The sequence below is a fragment of the Rhincodon typus genome, chromosome 3 (genome assembly GCF_021869965.1).
Source record: "Rhincodon typus isolate 14 chromosome 3, sRhiTyp1.1, whole genome shotgun sequence".
Lineage (NCBI taxonomy): Eukaryota > Metazoa > Chordata > Chondrichthyes > Orectolobiformes > Rhincodontidae > Rhincodon > Rhincodon typus.
Window position 1 is genome coordinate 47855179 of NC_063334.1, and position 17881 is coordinate 47873059.

A 17881-nucleotide genomic window follows, 5' to 3' on the forward strand; every position below is an offset into this window, starting at 1 on the left:
AAGGGTCTAGGCCCGAAATGTCAGCCTTCCTGCTCCTCTGATGCTGGTTGGCCTGCTGTTTTCATTCAGCTCTACACCTTGTTATCTCTATTATCTAATTCTGTCAGCTTATTGCATTTGTGATTTAGTAAATTCTTACGTGCTTACCAATCCTCAAACATGTTACTGTTTTTTTTTCAGTAACTTACTCAACAAGTGCCCACTTTACCCAGCTGCCTTCAATGCTCCCACACTTCCTGATGCAGTTTTGGAAACTGGCACCTTTCTCTCAAGTAATGTATTAAATTATTTTTTTAATATCAAAAATTCCACAGTGCATAAGGAGTCATTCCTTTACAAAACATTTTAAGGTATCAAAATGTATGTAGTTTTAAGAGTAAAACAGCAACCATTTGACTTAAAAATTACAAAAAGCGCAGTAAAATTTAATTTGTCACTATACGGCATGTTCCACGCTTGTGCCTCAGTGTAATTGTAATACTCTTAATGCTTACGATATATGATCCGTCTCAGGAATGTATTGTGTTCTCTGAGTAGTGCAACTGCAAATCAAATATTACTGTAACAGTACCTCCTCACTTAAACATTTCATGACCTTCATTTTGTTAGCACAAACTGTGACAAATTTTATGTGGTATGTATTCAAGAAAAGCAGAAATTCTCTCTAGGAATGCAAAATGTTGGAAGTGAAGTTTATGCCATCTTTAAGTTAATCTTTTAAGCTAAATACTTCTTTATTTTATGCACTGTAATATTTTATCAGACTACAAAGCATAATGCTGGTAAATAAATGTTAAACAGAAAGTTTTTAGCCAGAAGATCAGCTTGTGTGTATATATAGTAAAGATGTGTGTAATACATGTATGTGATAATCAAGATCTTAGAAACTGGACACTATTCATTCTTGCAGATGCAAGGCATTTTGTTTTAGAAGAAAGGAGAAAACCAGTCATTCGTAACCTTCGATATAAAACTGCACACTTTCTGATTTAAGCAACAGTTAAATTTTGATTGACACAGGCTGTGTTTACTTAACAAATTTATTGCCCTTAATGGGTAGATTCCCAATTTAACAGCAGAATAAGAGGTGTCTCATTGCAGTGCCTAATTGTCCTGTCGTTATTAAGCAGTTCACATATCTGATTTTGTCCTTTTTTGAAAATGTTTGTCTTTAAAATATCTGTTATGATCCCACCTGACGTTATTCCTGGACAACTCAAATTCCAGTATGAAATCAGAGTTGACTAATCAGATTTTGTTTCTTCTTAGCTTCAACAAGGTCGTCATTTACTGAAATACAATCACAATGCTGTAGATTTGTAGATATTTGAAACATACATCTATTACACAAGATATGAAGATAAAATAGAACAAACCAAACTATTTACAAATAATACATTTACAAATTTTGAAACACCAGGTCAACCACAATCCATTCAATCCCAAAAACACTTCCTTGCAGTACCTGAGAGAAAATTCTCTTGACTATCACACATATAATTTGATTTAGCTGAGATTTCAATTCCCTGGTCTTGATAATCTGATTGCCTCTTCCTTGAATGTTCATGTAACCATCAGATATAGGAACAGGAGTAGGCCATTCCGCCCTTCGAGCCTGCTCCGCCATTCAATAGGATCATGGGCTTCAACATTGCACATGTGTGTCTTCCTGCCCTTTCCCTGGAACTCTTGAATATCCTGCTGATTAAGAATCTATCTCAGCTGTATATATTCACAAGGGCTCTGCCCTCATAGGAAGGAGTACCAATGACTCAACCCTCTGAGAGAAGAAATTCCTCCTCATTTTGGTCTTAAATTGGTGCCCATTTGTTCTAAGACTAGGCCTCTGCTCCTACACTCTCCTGTAGAATTCCTACAGTGTGGAAACAGGCCATTTGGCCCAACGGGTTCACACCAACCCTCCAAAGAGCATCCCATCCCTTTTAAACCTGCATTTCCTGTGTCTAACCCACCTACAGCATTGAACACTATGGGCAATTTAGCATGGTTATTCCGCCTAACTTACATATCTTTGAACTGTGGGAGGAAACTGGAGCACACGGCGGAAACCCACACAGACACTGGGAGAATGTGCAAACTCCATGCAGACAGTCGCCCAAGGGTGGAATCAAACCCAGGTCTCCGGCACTGTGATGCACCAGTGCTAACCACTGAGCCACTGTGCCTCCCCTGAGGAGAAACATAACCTCAGCATTTAACTTGTCGAGTCTTTTAAGAATCCTATATGTTTCAATGAAATCACTTTTACTAGTCACCTTATCTGTGCCCCTCATGCTTTTATAAACCCCTAGAAGGTCACTCCTTGACCTCCTACACTCCAAGGAAAAAGTCCCAGCCTCTCCTTGTAACTCAAACCCTTCAGTCCGAGTAACATCCTTGTAATTCTTTTCTGCACCCTTTCCAATTTAATAATATCCCTGCTATAGCAGGGTGACGAGAATTGTACATGATCCTCCAAAAGTGGCCTCACTAATGCCCTGTAGAGCCACAATATGACGTCCCAACTCCTATACTCAATGTTCTGACCAATAAGGCAAGCGTGCTGAACACCTTCTTAACCACCCTATTAACTTTCAAAGAACTATCTACTTGAATCCCTATGTTTATCTGTCCAACAACACTACCCCGGGCCCTACCAATTACTGTATAAGTTCTGCCCTTGTTTGTCTTACCAAAATGCAACATGTTTATCTAAATCAAACTCCGTCTGCCACTCCTTGGCTGGTCAAGATAAAGCAGGATGTTGTTGTCATGGAAAAGAAACTGAAAACATCAACACGTGTTGTGAATGAAATAGTCAAAAGTCAGTTTTGGCTCAGTTAGCTCATAATAGTACTCTCATCTCCAAATTTCAAGCTTACAGGTTCCAGTCCCACTTAGGGCTTGAACTCAAAAATTAATCTGACAACTAACTGAGAGAGTAGGACAGCATTGGAAGTTCTGTCTTTTGGATGAGCTGTTAAAATAAGGCCACATTTTTCTGCTCTGATGGATGTAAAAAATCCAGTGGGCCTATTTTGAAGCAGGGAAACTATCTTCATTGTCCTGACCAATACTGTATATATTTCTCAATCAGAATCACAAACCTGTTTTCAGGCTATTATATTGAGTGGTACAGTGGCTTAGTGGTTAGTACTGCTGCCTCTCAGCACCAGGGACGGGGGTTCAATTCCAACCTTGGACAACTGTCTGTGTGAAGTTTGCATGTTCTTCCGTGTCTGCGTGGGTTTCTGCCACGTGCTCCAGTTTCCTCCCACAGTCCAAAGATGTGTAGGTTAGGTGGATTGGCCATGCTAAATTGCCTGTAGTGCCCAGGAATGTGTAGGTTAACTGGATTAGCCATGGGAAATGCAGGGTTACAGGGATAGGGTAAGGAGATGGGTGTGGTTGGGATGCTCTTCAGAAGGTCGGTGTAGACTTGTTGGGCTGAATGGCCTGATTCCACACTGTAGGGATTCTGTGATGTTGGGCTTATGGGAGTTTGCATGGAACTTTCATTTCCTATAACAATGTTCACACTTCAAAAGTAATTAATTGACGATAAAGTGCTTTGAGATATCTGGTATGGAGAAAATTGCAATATAAAAAAAGACTTGCATTTAATAGTTTCTAAGAAACAAAAAGAAGGATTTCAATCTTCTTACAATTCAAGAGTTGCTATTTTAGCCTGGGTCTTTGAGAGGGTTATCGTTGTAGTTTTGTGGTTGAGTAATTGCTGAAGAAGATTGAGAGTATCAGTCAATGTGGTTTCCAGATAAATGAGCTTTCATTTACGAGTTAAGAGCAATAGATCAGGTTTTGTGTATCTTTTGACGCTAAGCATTTCCATCATAGAATGGAGCTTTTTTTCAAGTTTGTCCTCAAGTTGGTTCTTGAAGATATGATGCAGTTATGTGCACAGCAAAATGAAGCTTAGCAATGCTATTGATGCCAGCCTCTGGAAGGAACTGAATGTTTTCCTAGTTGCACCTGTTTAAAAACAGCAGTTCCAAGTGTCTTTGCTGAGGTAGTGTAGTGTCACTGGACTAGTAATCCCAAACTCTCCACTAATTTTCTGGGAGTTTGGGTTTGAACCCCCGATGGCAGATGATGACATTTGAATTCAATAAAAATAATCTGGAATTAAAAGTCAAATAATGACTGTGAAACTATTTTCAATTGTCTTAAAAATATTTCTGGTTCACTAATGTCCTTTTAAGAAAAGAACTCCAGGCCGACCACAATGTGGTTGACTCTCAACTGTTCTCTGGGCAACTAAGGATAGGCAACAAATGCTGATCTAGCCGGCATTGCATGAATGAATTAAAAGAAAAATCAACCTCATATTTGAGACCTTCCACCTTTGTCCACCTGGAGTTATAGCCTGAACTTTCTATTGATTAGAAGTAACTTCTAGCAATGTAAGGCTGGCACTAAAGACCAGGCCAGTTTCGTAGTATGTTATCTGCCTAAACTTGCAATTACCCTTTTGTTTGTTGGTAAGAGTCACTTGTAAGAGTGTACTGAACTGTTGAGTTGTTTAGTACTTTGTTAGTGCCTGCCTTTACACAAGTGTACATCCAGTGGTTTTGTTGTGCTATGTTAATGTTCAAGGTAAGTGGAAGTAGAGTTTGAGTGGATGTTTCTGTCCTTGCCAAAATCTTGGCACACAAGAGTCTAAAGTGGTGAAAGGGCTTGGTGAAATGCCTCACCCTCATCCCTTTCTTTGAGTGAACAGTTACCATGTCGCAGTAGACTGTTGAGTAGCTGCACTCTTAGTGTAATTATTGTTCAGGTAGAACAAGCCCCTTATGGTGGGAAAATTTTAGGATCGCCTACGAAGCTGTCTTAGATTTTTCCTCAGCAAGAACTTTGTGCTCTTGAAGATGATTCAGAATACAAGGATCCAGGAAGTTGCTAGACCTTTTGCAACATGTTTGCTGATTTGACATTGGCTACTATTACATACACTTCCTTATGTTAACTATTTTAAAAAAAAAGCTTTTGTTTAAAAATATTTTTAAATATCTAGGCTAAGATGTTAGTTTCAAAATATTTGACCTATCATTTCTCCTGTGTATTCCTCCAAAATCACGAGAGTGTATTAAACAGTTTATTTTCTTCACAGCTTCCTTTTGAAAGTAGTTCACTGAAGCACGATTGAGGCAATAAGTAGAAATAATTTGTGTTTTTACTTGAATGGATTTCTACTGTTGCCAGAACATCAGAAATAATGTACATTTTGGCTTAAAGTAATAAAACCAAGATATGTGGATCTGTTCTCTTGTGAATCAAGTGATACTGTGAAGGATTCTACTACAATATCATCAATAATGATGAGAATTGAAATAACACATACATATGAATAAAAACAATACTGTGGAAGGTGGAAATCTAAAATATTATATTTTTTATTTATTGGCAGCTATCCATGGTCAAAATTGTGATCACTGTTACTTAAAGCATTGTGCAAAAATGATAATGTTATCACAACTATTGCTTCATGTCATTATAATCCATGTTTGGGAGATTTTATAAATAAAAGTTTAATAAAGATCTAGATTTTCCTATTCATATTTGGAGAACCACATTGTAAAATTACATATGCCATCTTTCAAAATGTAATTGTAAATTCAGTTTTGTTAATATTATTTAAGCATACAATGATCAGCTTAATAATTGGTAGGCTAGGTATAAGTAATAAGCTCAGGAGCTTACTGAAAGTAAACAGAAGAATGATACAAGAACTGCATAACCCATGAACCTAGGGTAAATGATTTGTGTAGTTCTGATGTCATGAGATGGCTATTTTCTTGTAAACCACTGGTCATGACTCATTAATTTATTTCAAATAAAAGTACTAATGTTGTTGAGATATGCCAGCTGGAAAATCAAGGGAAAGTTGACCACATTGTATGTTCAAGACACTTGGTATAGCACTAAATTGTAATCTGTCCATTAGATTTATATTTTGCCATGTTAAGATCAAAATATTTTCAAATTCTATTGAAACATTTTTAACCATAACTAATTATACAAATTCTTTAAAATCCACAGTCTTTCAGAATCTATCATACTATTGACAGCTAATTTATTTTCTTGAGATATTAATACTGACCTTTTGTGTAGTATATTAGTTGCAGGTTGTTTTTAATGTTCAGAATGCAAACTGGCAAAAGCAGAGTGCAAAGTTCACTGTTCCACAACGGCAAGTGCAATAACAATAATGTATAATCATAGAAGCTTACAACATAAGACCATTTTGTGCCTGTGCCAACTCTTTGAAAGCGTTTAGACCTGCACTTCAAACCTTTCCCTAACTCTGAAAATTAGTTTGTAAAATACTTGACCAATTTCTGTTTGAAAGTATCTTTTGGATTCTGATTTCATCACTCTCTCTTTCAAGTCACATGTTCCAGACTTTAACAACCCCTTTGTGTGGAGAGTAAGAAATACATCTTGATATATTATTTAGTTGTTTTGCCAATTTAAACCTATGACCTCTTTTCAACCCCTTTGCTAGAGCAAACAATTTCTCCTTACTTGCTCAATAAAACACCTAATGATTTTGAATACATTTGTTGGGTAACCCATAACCCTAAGGACAATAATTTTAGTACCTCCAATTTTCCCATATATTTGAAGTTCATTTTCTCTGGTAAATCCCTTTTCTACCTTTTTCAAAACATTGACATCCTTTCTAAAATGTGGTCCCCAAAATTGTATACAATACACCAGCTGAGGTTTAACCAGTGACTCATAAAGGTTTAAATAATCTCCTTTATTTTCTTGCCAATATTTCTATTTACAAAGCCACAAATCCCATATATTTTCTTAATTTTCTTATCAAAATGACCTATCACACATTCAAGGATTTGTACATATGCATCTGTAGATCCCTCAGAATAGTAACATTTCGATTTTACTGCCTGTCCATGTTTCGCCAGTAGAGTATCTGTATCCTTCTGAACTTTGCCACTATCTTACTCGTTATTTACTACATTACTTAAGTTTCATATAATCAATAAACTTTAACATTGAACTTCTTGTACCCAAGTCCAAGTAACTTGTATGAAACAAGAAAATCAGTGGCCATAACATCTATATGACATGATTGTCCAATCTGGAAAATGTCCAATTTACCACTACTTTGTTTTTTTTTTAATCCCAAAATCAATTATGTACTCAAACTACTGTTGGCCCTTTTAATCACGTGTGTTCCTTTTTTCAAAATAAGTCTTTTTTTTAATTTTACCAAATGCCTTGCAAATGTACAACATCTCCTCTACTTGCGTTAATTCTCTCTGGTACTTTATCAAGCAGTTCTTCAGATGCTGATTGTCCCTTATTAATCTGTTCTTCTTTGAGTGTGAATTAAATTTGTACTTGACTGTGATTGCTAGTGATTTTCCCACCACTGAAGTTAGATTGACCTGTGTTTGTAAAAGGATAATTTAGAAAACAATGAATTAACAACACAAGTAGTCCATTTTGTCTTCTGGCCTGCTTTGCCCTTCAGACATATCAACTATTATTTTAGTGTTTTGCATTTTGCATTCCACATTCCAATCTACTACTGATAACCCCCTTGCAAAGCTATCTACTTCTGTCTTTTTTTAAAAAAGGAACTCTCCTTTTTACAATAGTTTAGTGTTTTCAATCCTCCTGGCTTCTGACTTGATCTGCACTGGATGATTTAGTAATCTTGATTTATACAAACCTATTCAGCACCTTTTATTCCATCTGTTTTTGTTCTAGCCAATGTCTCACCCTGTCGTCTTAGATTGTGGCACTAACTTCATCCTAACTTCAAATAGATGGAAAGTTACATCAGATCGTTTAAGTGGATTTCCTTTTTGTCCTTAATCACCCAACCATTCCTTTTAGGCTTTATTCTATTGTACAATTTCTGTTCAAGCATCTGTAACTTAGAATTTGTTGTCTAACTTTTCAACTGTGTTAATTTTAACAGGAATTGTTGTATTTGGAATAAACAGACCACAGTCCAAAAATGCAATCAGCAAAAATCTTGTGGAAATGGTAAGCAGAATCATGCACATAAATCTATAACTTATTGTTGATTCTAGTAGAGGAACAATTATCTGTTTATGCCATTTTCTAATAAATTTATATAATGCCAATGAATTGAAAGGACACCTAATGTTATTTCTGTATCTAAAAAGAGAGGATACGTCTGAGGAGCTATACACCAATAAGCTTGGTAGTAAGAAAGATGATGGCGTCTCCACTCCAAGATGTCATAGAAATAAATCTGGAAACGAAAATATTGGGCTGAATCTTACATTTTTTAGGCTGAATTTTGTCAAGGGTTTCTCTTCGCGTGGTGTAATGAAATTTCTAGCTACATCTTCTCAAATTTGCCTCATTAACTACTACTGAAGCATCCCATACACCAGGACCTCCAGGCCCCTGTTGGAGAATTGTGGCACCAATTTCCTCCTCTGGGACATATTTGGAAAGGAAAAACAAAACTTTGAGGGCACATTAATGGCATGGGTGATGTTGCACTAGATATATAGTTTCACTTTTCCTAACTGTTAATCTGTTTGCTTGAGTATCTGTGTAACCCTGAAAGTCTGTGGTACCATGATGCCCAAAATAATGTCCATACAGAATGTACTATAGTTCACTGAGTTGAGAGCCTGTTGCTGCATGTGGAAGCAAGATGACTAAGGCACATGTAGAGCACTGGATTCTGCAGGCACCATTGCTCCTCTTGGTCAATGAATCCTAACCTTTCCCGTCACTCTGCAAAAATGTTGGTGTTGAATGAAGTGGTTAGCAATATCTGGGTGTGGCGAGTGTACAATACATAGGGAGCCAATGCACTGTGTTGCCTGTTTCCTGTGTAGCACGTGGGTCTGTGTGTTGTCTTCTTATCCACAAAAGAGCCTTAATTTAATGGGTCCTGCATGCCATCCCTTTCAAATCAAAACACTCGAACATTTTCTTTCCCATTGCATTGTTTTGAGTTCCAGCGTGATAGAAGGTGATGGGGGAGCTCACTTCGGGCAGTATTTGCAGCCTCTGTTTCCTATGTGTTAGTAAGGCCCTGAACATCAGATCCCCTCCCTGATGGCCCTTCCCATAAACTTTGCATCTCCCCAGGTCTCCACCCAACTCATCTATATGAGCCTGCATCTGCCTACTTTTTCCTCCAGCCCTGGCATATCAGGCAACTGTGTCAGGTGTGGTCATAATTTGCCTCCACCCTTGAAGCCAGGGTGCTCCTTCCCTTCAATTTTCAAAAGGTCTTTGAGGTAATAGTTTATATAGTAGATTCTTTACTATGATTAGAGCATGTAGAGCCAGGGGACAAGTGGTACAAAGAATAGAAAGCTGGCCACAAAAAAGAAGGCTGAGAGTTGAGTTAGTCATTGACTGGTGGAGATGGGAAATGAAGTTCCACAAACCTGTACTGCAAATACTCCCACCATTTACATGAAGAATTTGAACTTATAAATCGGGAGAATAATTTAAAGATTTGTGACGTCTGTGATATGTTGTAAATAATCCCAAGGAGGAAAGTGTAAGATGAATTGATAATCTCATAAAACAGGCTTGTGAATGAGAAATTAATACATCTGTTATGGTAAATATAAGGAGATGAATTTTGGTAGGAAGTATAAGGAGGCCACATGTGCCTTGGAAAATGAAAGTCTATATGGGATGGAAGAGCATAGGGGTACATGTGCAGAAATGCTCATTCATTATAAGTAGCGACAATAACTGAAAAGCAGAGAACTTAAATCAAACTGTACATTTGGAGTGCTGTGTGCAGTTCTGTTATTCATATTACAAAAAATAGATTGAATTACTAGCCAAGATGCAAATGAGAATTGAAAGCATGGTTCTAGAACTGAGAGATTTTCTTTTGTAGGAAAAAGAAAGGTTTAGCGGTGATACAGCTAGATGTAGAGAAGGTGTGGCTATTTGTGGCCATATCTGAAACTGGAAGCAATTAATTATCAAATTGTCACCTAATAAATTGACTGGGCTGCAGTCATGATATTTTTCACTTAGTGCAAGTTATGTTGAGTATTCTAGAGAGCTTTTTGCTGCAAAGCCTAGCAGGTTTTCTTGCTGTATCTTCCCAAACTCACTTTGTTAGCTATCTGCCCCTCTTCTATGCCATCCTCGTGTATGATTCCACTCCCTATTTTGTTCGTGGAACAATTGACTACTGCTGGAATTAACAGTCTTCCCTTGCATCCATGCCACCTTTGAAAGCCTGTTGTGCTCACAGACAAATTCTGTCAGTTCGGAGCTGCACATTTGGCTTGGATATGCCAGACAAGGGAAATTGGCTCCTTGCTTTGCGGGCAAGAAACTGCAGGTCCTGATAGATAGGGTAGTGTAGATGTGGGACTTCCTCTTCCCCCAGGGCCAGCAGTGAGGTCCATGACACCAGGCCTGCCAGCCTGTTTGAGGTTACCACCGAAGTTAGAGAAGTCTCAACTATCAGGATGAATGCCCATCATTATAGGAAGGGCCAAGATTATTTTTTTGCTCTGCCAGAGTAATTTCTACCAACTACACTCCGATACGTCGTACTCACATTTTCTCTGCTTTTATGCCTGCAACGTCTCACCCACTCACTTTCTCCACCTTGAGCCCTAGCAATGGTAATCTTGTGTGCCTTGTACACTGTCCACTAGCTTGCTCGGGACACCACCTCACTTGCACCAAAAGTAACATTCTAGAAGGAGAACACCTGTCAATATAGCAGAAAGAGCCACGATATGTGGTAGATTCCCCAATATTCCGCTTCTCATCCTTTATATGGACATCATCCTAACTCTGACCACCTGAAATGACTGACTTAGTTTATCCAAGCCCTTGGACTGGTATTGGAGACTAAACTTGACTCACTGTACCAGGACCTCCTGAGGGAAGTCTATCCCTCTTGATTTGACAGACAACTGCTGACAATCATGATGAGCTTCCTGCCTTTTTGCACTTCGCTCCCTCATCCAGAGCTACCTGGCTCTTTTCATTTCCATTTTTCCTTGCTGTTTAGTGCAGACACAAAAGGCAATGTGAGGCAGGGATGCCTGAGCATCCAGATAGGCTCCGAATTAGTGAGCATTATGACAGGAAGTGAAGAGCTCTGAGATGCAGCCTAGTCCACTCTGTGAGCTAGGTCCATGTCCCTTGCTGCAACAGTATAGTGACAGTTGCTGGTGCAGACTGAGGTGCAGCCTTGAAGCGTTGAAGTGACCTGTTAGTGGATCAGATGTGCCATAAGAGTCCTTGGATGCTGACACGTACCAGATGCCAATATCTGTTAATATTGAATGCATGTAGTTGGTGCCCATGGAGCATCCATGAGCTGATGTGCCGATTTCTGTTTTGCTTTCAGATCTCCAGCATCTGCAGTTCTTTGTTTTATTTCTTGATGTCTATTTTGTATTTGGTAAGATGGGAAACTGAATATTAATCAGTTAATTTGGATTGTTTAGCAAGCAGTAATCCCCTTTAATTGGGAACATGCCAATGTCGAGTGAGAAATTTGACTTGCTCCTTGTCATGAGCACAAAAAATGGAGCAAGGTGCTTCTAACGTTTAGAATTCGCCACATGATTTTGCTACAAATATCGCCGTAGCCCTTGTCACTGAGACCTGCATTAACTTGAACCCAGTGGAAAATTCAGGAGAAACCTTCGTATGTGTGGGATAGTAAGAATGGCTGATGCTGGAGTCTGAGATAACGCAGTATGGAGCTGGAGGAATACAGCAGACCAGGCAGCATCAGAGGAGCAGGAAGGCTGACGTATCGGGCCGGGACCCTTCTTCAGAAATGGGGGAGGGGAAGGGGACTCTGAAATAAATAGAGTGGGGGTTTGTGCTGGGAAGGGTAGGTGGGATGGTGATAGCAGGTAGGTAGTGGTAGGGATTGGTCAGTGAGGTGGGGGGAGCAAATAGGTGTGAGAGAAGACGGACAGGTCAAGGAGGCGGGATGAGAGGGAGGGTTGGTCTTGGGATGAGGCCGGGAGTGGGGAGATTTTGAAGCTAGTAAAGTCCACATTGAGATCATTGGGTTGTAGGCTTCCAAGGTGGAATATGAGGTGCTGCTCCTCCAGTTTCCGGGTGGCGTCGTTGTGACGCAGGAGGAGGCCCAGGATGGACATATCGTCCAGGGAGTGGGAGAGGCAGTTGAAGTGGTTCGTGACTGGGAGGTGTTGTTTGTCATGAACTGAGCATAGGCGCTCTACAAAGCGGTCTCCGAGCCTTCACTTGGTCTCACCAATGTAGAGGAGGCCACATCGGGAACAGCAGATACAATAGACCACATTAGCAGATGTGCAGGTGAACATCTGTCTGATGTGGAAGGTTTTTTTTTGTGGCCTGGGATAGAGGTGAGGGGGGAGGTGTAGGGGCAGGTGTAGCACTTCCTGCGGTTGCAGGAAAAGGTGCCAGCGGTGGTGGGACTAGTGGGGAGTGTGGAGCGGATGAGGGAGTCGCGGAGAGAGTGGTTCCTCCGGAAGGCAGATAAGGGTAGGGAGGGAAATATACCCTTCGTAGTGGGAACAGATTGCAGGTGGCGGAAGTGGCGGAGAATGATGTGTTGAATCCGGAGGTTAATGGGGTGATACGTGAGGACAAGGGAAATTCTGTCTTTGTTTTTATTGTGGGGAGGGGGTGTGAGGGCTCGGGTGCGGGAAACGCAAGAGATGCGGTCAAGGGCGTTTTCGACCACCAAAGGGGGGATGTTGCGGTCCTTGAAATATGAGGACATCTGGGATGTTTGGGAGTGGAATGCCTTAACTTGGGAGCAGACACGGCGGAGGCGGAGGAATTGGGAGTAGGGGATTGCATTCTTGCAGGAAGGTGGGTGAGAGGAGGTGTAGTCTGGGTAGCTGTGGGAGTCGGTGGGCTTGAAATAGATGTCAGTTTCGAGGTGGTCACCAGAGATGGAGACAGAGAGGTCAAGAAAGGAGAGAGAGGTATCAGAGATGGTCCAGGTTGGGGTGGAAGGTGTTAGTAAAGTTGGTGAACTGTTCGAGCTCCTTGTGGGAGCATGATGCAGCACCAATACAGTCATTGATGTAGCAGAGGAAGAGGTGGAGGATAGTGCCACTGTAGCTGCGGAAGAGGGACTGTTCCATGTATCCTAAGAGGCAGGCATTGCTTGGGCCCATGCGGGTTCCCATGGCCACCCCCTCGGTCTGTAGGAAGTGGGAAGAGTTGAAGGAGAAGTTGTTAAGGGTAAGGACGAGTTCAGTTAAGTGGAAAAGGTTGTTAGTGGAGGGGGACTGGTTGGGCCTGTGGGAGAGGAAGAAGTGGAGGGCTTTTAGGCCATCTGCATGGGGAATGCAAGTATACGGGGGTTGGACTTTTCCTTCAACTCCTCCCACTTCCTACAGACTAAAGGGGTGGCCATGGGAACCTGCATGGGCCCAAGCACCTATTCGCTCCTCCCACTTCACCGACCAATCCCCACCACTACCTACCTGCTATCACCATCCCACCTACCTTTCCCAGCCCAATCCCCCCCATTTATTTCAGAGCCCCCTTCCTCTCCCCATTTCTGAAGAAGGGTCCCGCCCTGAAACCTCAGCTTCCTGCTCCTCTGATGCTGCCTGGCCTGCTGTGTTCCTCCAGCTGCACGCTACTTTTTACATCAGGAATGTGGAACTTGCTGCCTCATGCAGAACACAAAGGAGAAAGGAGTGGTAGGATCTTCAGGAAGAGTGGCAACGTATTTGCATGTAAACACCTGAACAGGCAGGCTGACTAACCTATTTCTAAGCTATAAAAATTCTACTTTTGATTTTGTGATTAGGATTTTTTTGACTTGGATTTTAACATTTTCTTTTGTTTAGATGTCGAAAGCTATAAAAGAAATTAAATGTGATAAAAATGTTCGAACGGTTATACTGCGCAGTGAGGTACCAGGAATATTTTGTGCAGGTTGGTGATTGGTTTTGATTTTCATTTATGTTTAAACATGATATTTTCAGAGTAGAACTCATGTTTGTTCTGACCTATAAGTAATTCAAATTTAGTCTTTTTGAGAGGGAGAAAAATTAAACCTAATTGTCTAGTTGAAATAGCCATGCAGTTTTATTCAGTAGTATTCAGAAGTGCTATCTCTATGAGTCAGCATGAACATTATTTCTATCTTGGAATATTTAATTTGTTTTTTAAGTATAGTTTTAAGAGTAAGATTGTTTATTATATCACTTCTGTTGGGAACACTTTGTTCTTGTGATTTTTTTTTTAAGGTGTTGAAAATCTGAGCGAAACCAAACTATGAAGTTATTGAGTAAAATTCAAAAATTTCATCAAAGTTATTTTAAGTATGCTAGACAAGGAACAGGATCGTGAAGGCAGGACTTGGGAGTCTGGAATTTTCCCGTTGTCAAGATTCATCCTGGCAATGCCGGCAGACAGATTGCTTATTTCATAGATCATAGATCATCCTAGATTGTAGAATCCCTACAGTGTGGAAACAGGCCCTTTGGCCCAGCAAGTCCACACCAACCCTCGGAGCATCCCACCCAGACCCATTCCACTATAACTCCCCTAATCTACACATCCCTGAACGCTATGGGCAATTTAGCATGGCCAATCCACCTAGCCTGTCCGTCTTTGGACTGTGGGAGGAAACCGGAGCACCCAGACGAAACCCACGCAGATATGGCGCATCCCTGCAGGACAGTTCATCCTGGTGTCAGGTCTGAGGATGAGGCAGAGGCAAAGGCAAACTAATGACTGGCCAGTATCTCTATTAAAATCATAGAGCCATACAGCATGGAAACGGACCCTTTGGTCGAACCGGTCAACGTTGACCATGTTCTTAACCTAAACTAATCCTACCTGCTTGCGTTTGGCCCTTATCCCTCCAAATCTTTCCTATTCATGTCCTTATCCAAATGTCTTTTAAACATTGTAACTATACCTGCATTCACCACTTCTTTGGCAGTTCATTCCACATACAAACCACTCTGTGTAAAAACATTGCCCCTCATGTCCTTTTTAAACCTTTCTCCACTCAACTTAAAAAGATGCCCCCTAGTTTTGAACTTCTACCCTGGGGGAAAGGATCATTGCTAATCACCTATATGTTCCCCACATGATATTATAAACCTCTGTAAGGATACCCCTCAACTTTCTACGTGGAAAATATCCCAGCCTATCCAACCTATTTTTATAACTCAAATCGTCCATTTCAAGCAACATCCTGGTAAATCTTTTCGGTTTATCTCTCCAGTTAATATCTTTCCTATAACAGGGCGACCAGAACTGCAAACTCTACTCCAGAAAAGGCCTCACCAGTGTCCTATACAACCTCAACATGGTGTCCCAACTACTATACTTGGGTCTGAGCAATGAAGGCAAACATGCTAAATATCATCTTAACCACCCTGTCCATCTGTGATGCAAATTTCAAAGAATTATGTATCTGAATCCATGTTCTACAACACTGGCAAGTGCTCTGTCGTTTATTGTATAAGTCATGCCCTTGCATGTTTTACCAGAATGTAATACCTCACATTTATCCAAATTAAACTCAATCTGCCACTTCTCACCCCACTGACTCAATTCTTTAAGATTTTTATAATCTTAGATAACCTTCTTCACTGTTGACTATACCACCAGTTTTGGTGTCATCTGCAAGCTCACTAACCATGCCTCCTATATTCTCATCCTTTATCATTTATATAAAATGACAAACAAAAGTGGACCTAGTACCGATCCCTGTGGAACGCTGCTGGTCACAGGTCTGTAGTCTGGAAAAACGACACTCCATCACCATCCTCTGTCTTCAACCATAAAGCCAATTTTGTATCCAATTGGCAAGTGCACCCTGAATGCCATGTGATCTAATTTTACTAATTAGTTTACTATGTAGAACCTTGTCAAAGACTTTTCTAAAGTCCAAGTAAACAATGTCTGTCACTCTGCCCTAATGAATTGAATCAAAGCACAAGTCAGGAGTGTGATGGAGTACTCCCCAAAAGCGTGGATTGGCGCAGCTCCAAGAACACTCCAGGAGCTTGACACCATCCAGGACAAAGCAGCTGGCTTCTTTGGCACCACATTCACAAGCAGCCAGTCCCTACTCCACCAATGCTCAGTAGCAGCAGTGTGTACTTTCATAAAATGCATTGCATAAATTCACTAAAGATCCTCAGATCTTTAAGATCCAAAGATCCAAATCCACCATCACTTCCATCTGGAAGGACAACAGTAGCAGATATATGGGGACACCACCACCTGCAAGTTACCCTCCAAGCCACTCCCTGTCCTGACTTGTAAATATATCACCTTTCCTTCACTGTTGCTGGTTCAACTTTGTGGAATTCCCTCGCTAAGGACATTGTGAGTCAACCCATAGCTGGTGGATTGCAGTGGTTTAAGAATGTAGCTCACCACTACCTTGTCGAGGGCAACTAAGATGGACAGTAAATGCTTTGCAGCTAGTGAAGCCCTTATCCCACAAACTAATAATAAAAATAAACTATGATAGTATGAGATGGGAGTTGGCTATCTTGGATTGGGAAATGTGACTGAAAGGAATGACAATGGATAGGCAGTAGCAAATATTCAAAGATGAATCGGTAAACTACAAAAATGGTTTATTCTTGTCTGGCTCAGAAGTGAACGGGAAACGAAGGCCAAACCATTGGCTGATGAGAGAAGTAAGAGGTAGTATTAGTTGCAAAATAAAAGAGGAATACAAATTGGCAAGAATGAAAACAATAGATCTGAAAATAGAGAATGCGAATAAGCCTGTGGGGAACATAAGAAATGATTGTAAAATTTTACGAAGTATGTAAAGAGAAAAAAGATTGGTGAAAACAAATGTGGGTTCTTTACTGTCGGAAATGGGGTCATTTATAATGGGGAACAAAGAAATGGCTGACAAACTAAATTCATACTTCACTTCTGCCTTCACAACGGAGGACACAAATAATGGACCAGAAATGATGGAGAACACCAGGTTTAATGAGAGGGAGGAACTGAAGCACATCTGTGTTAGTAGATAAATGGTTGTAGAAATTGATGGGATTGAAGACTGATAAATTCCCAGAGTTTGATAATCTACATCCCAGAGTGACCAAGGCTGTAACTGAGTTTCTTTAGACTCTAGCTACTGTTCAATCTGTAGGAAATGTTCCAATGTAATCCCACTGTTTAAAAGGAGAGGTACAGAGAAAACAGGGAATTGTAGGCCAGTGAGGCTGATGTAAGTAGTGGGAAAGGTACTAGGGTCCGTTATCAAGTATTTTTTAGTATAGCACTATTTCCTGTCTCTCTCGCGCACACACACACGGGTGTACATGCACACTGACATGCAGTAAATAGTCCTTCTCTCTGACATAAGACCTAAGTCGTCTATCCAGGCTCCAGTTGATTTTTTTTCAGATCAATTAATTTGTTAATTTCTTAATGCACATCAGGTCCCATTATGGAGTGGTTGAGCACTTCTGGGTCTGTACTCAGTAGGGTTTAGAAGGATGATGGAGAATCTCATTGAAACTTGCAGAATACTGAGAGGCCTGGACAGAGTGGGCATGGAGAATGTGTTTCCGATAGTAGTGGAGACTAGGACCTGAGGACATGGCCTCAAAGTGAAGGGCTGACCCTTTAGAACTGAGATGAGGACGAATTTCTTCAGCCAGAGAGTGGTTAATCTGTGGAACTCGTTGATTTGATTTGGTTTATTATTGTCACGTGTGAAAAACCACATTGCACCAGAAGGTTGTGGAGGCCAAGTCATTGAGTGAATTTAAGACAGCGATAGATTCTTGATTAGTAACAGGGTTAAGGGTTATGGGGAGAAAGCAGGAGAATGGGGTTGAGAAACATAGCAGCAATGATTGCATGGTGCAGCAGACTCAGTGGGCCA

General features: G+C 40.6%; 1 protein-coding gene across 5 annotated transcripts in view; it reads left to right on the forward strand.

The window, feature by feature from the left end:
• auh (AU RNA binding protein/enoyl-CoA hydratase) overlaps positions 1-17881 on the forward strand; it is a 941118-nt gene that overhangs the window by 664336 nt on the left and 258901 nt on the right. For 3 of the 5 annotated variants that reach the window (XR_007261814.1, XM_048595346.1, XM_048595345.1), the window contains exons 2-3: positions 7973-8040; positions 13848-13935. The exons of 1 other annotated variant lie outside the window; for it this stretch is intronic. Coding sequence is in view for 3 of the 4 variants with exons in the window: in XM_048595346.1 (XP_048451303.1) it covers positions 7973-8040; positions 13848-13935 (156 nt within the window). In the remaining variant the exon portion in view is untranslated. Of the gene's footprint in view, positions 1-180; positions 273-7972; positions 8041-13847; positions 13936-17881 lie in introns of all 5 variants that reach the window. One more of the 5 variants, XM_048595348.1, reaches the window with a different exon arrangement.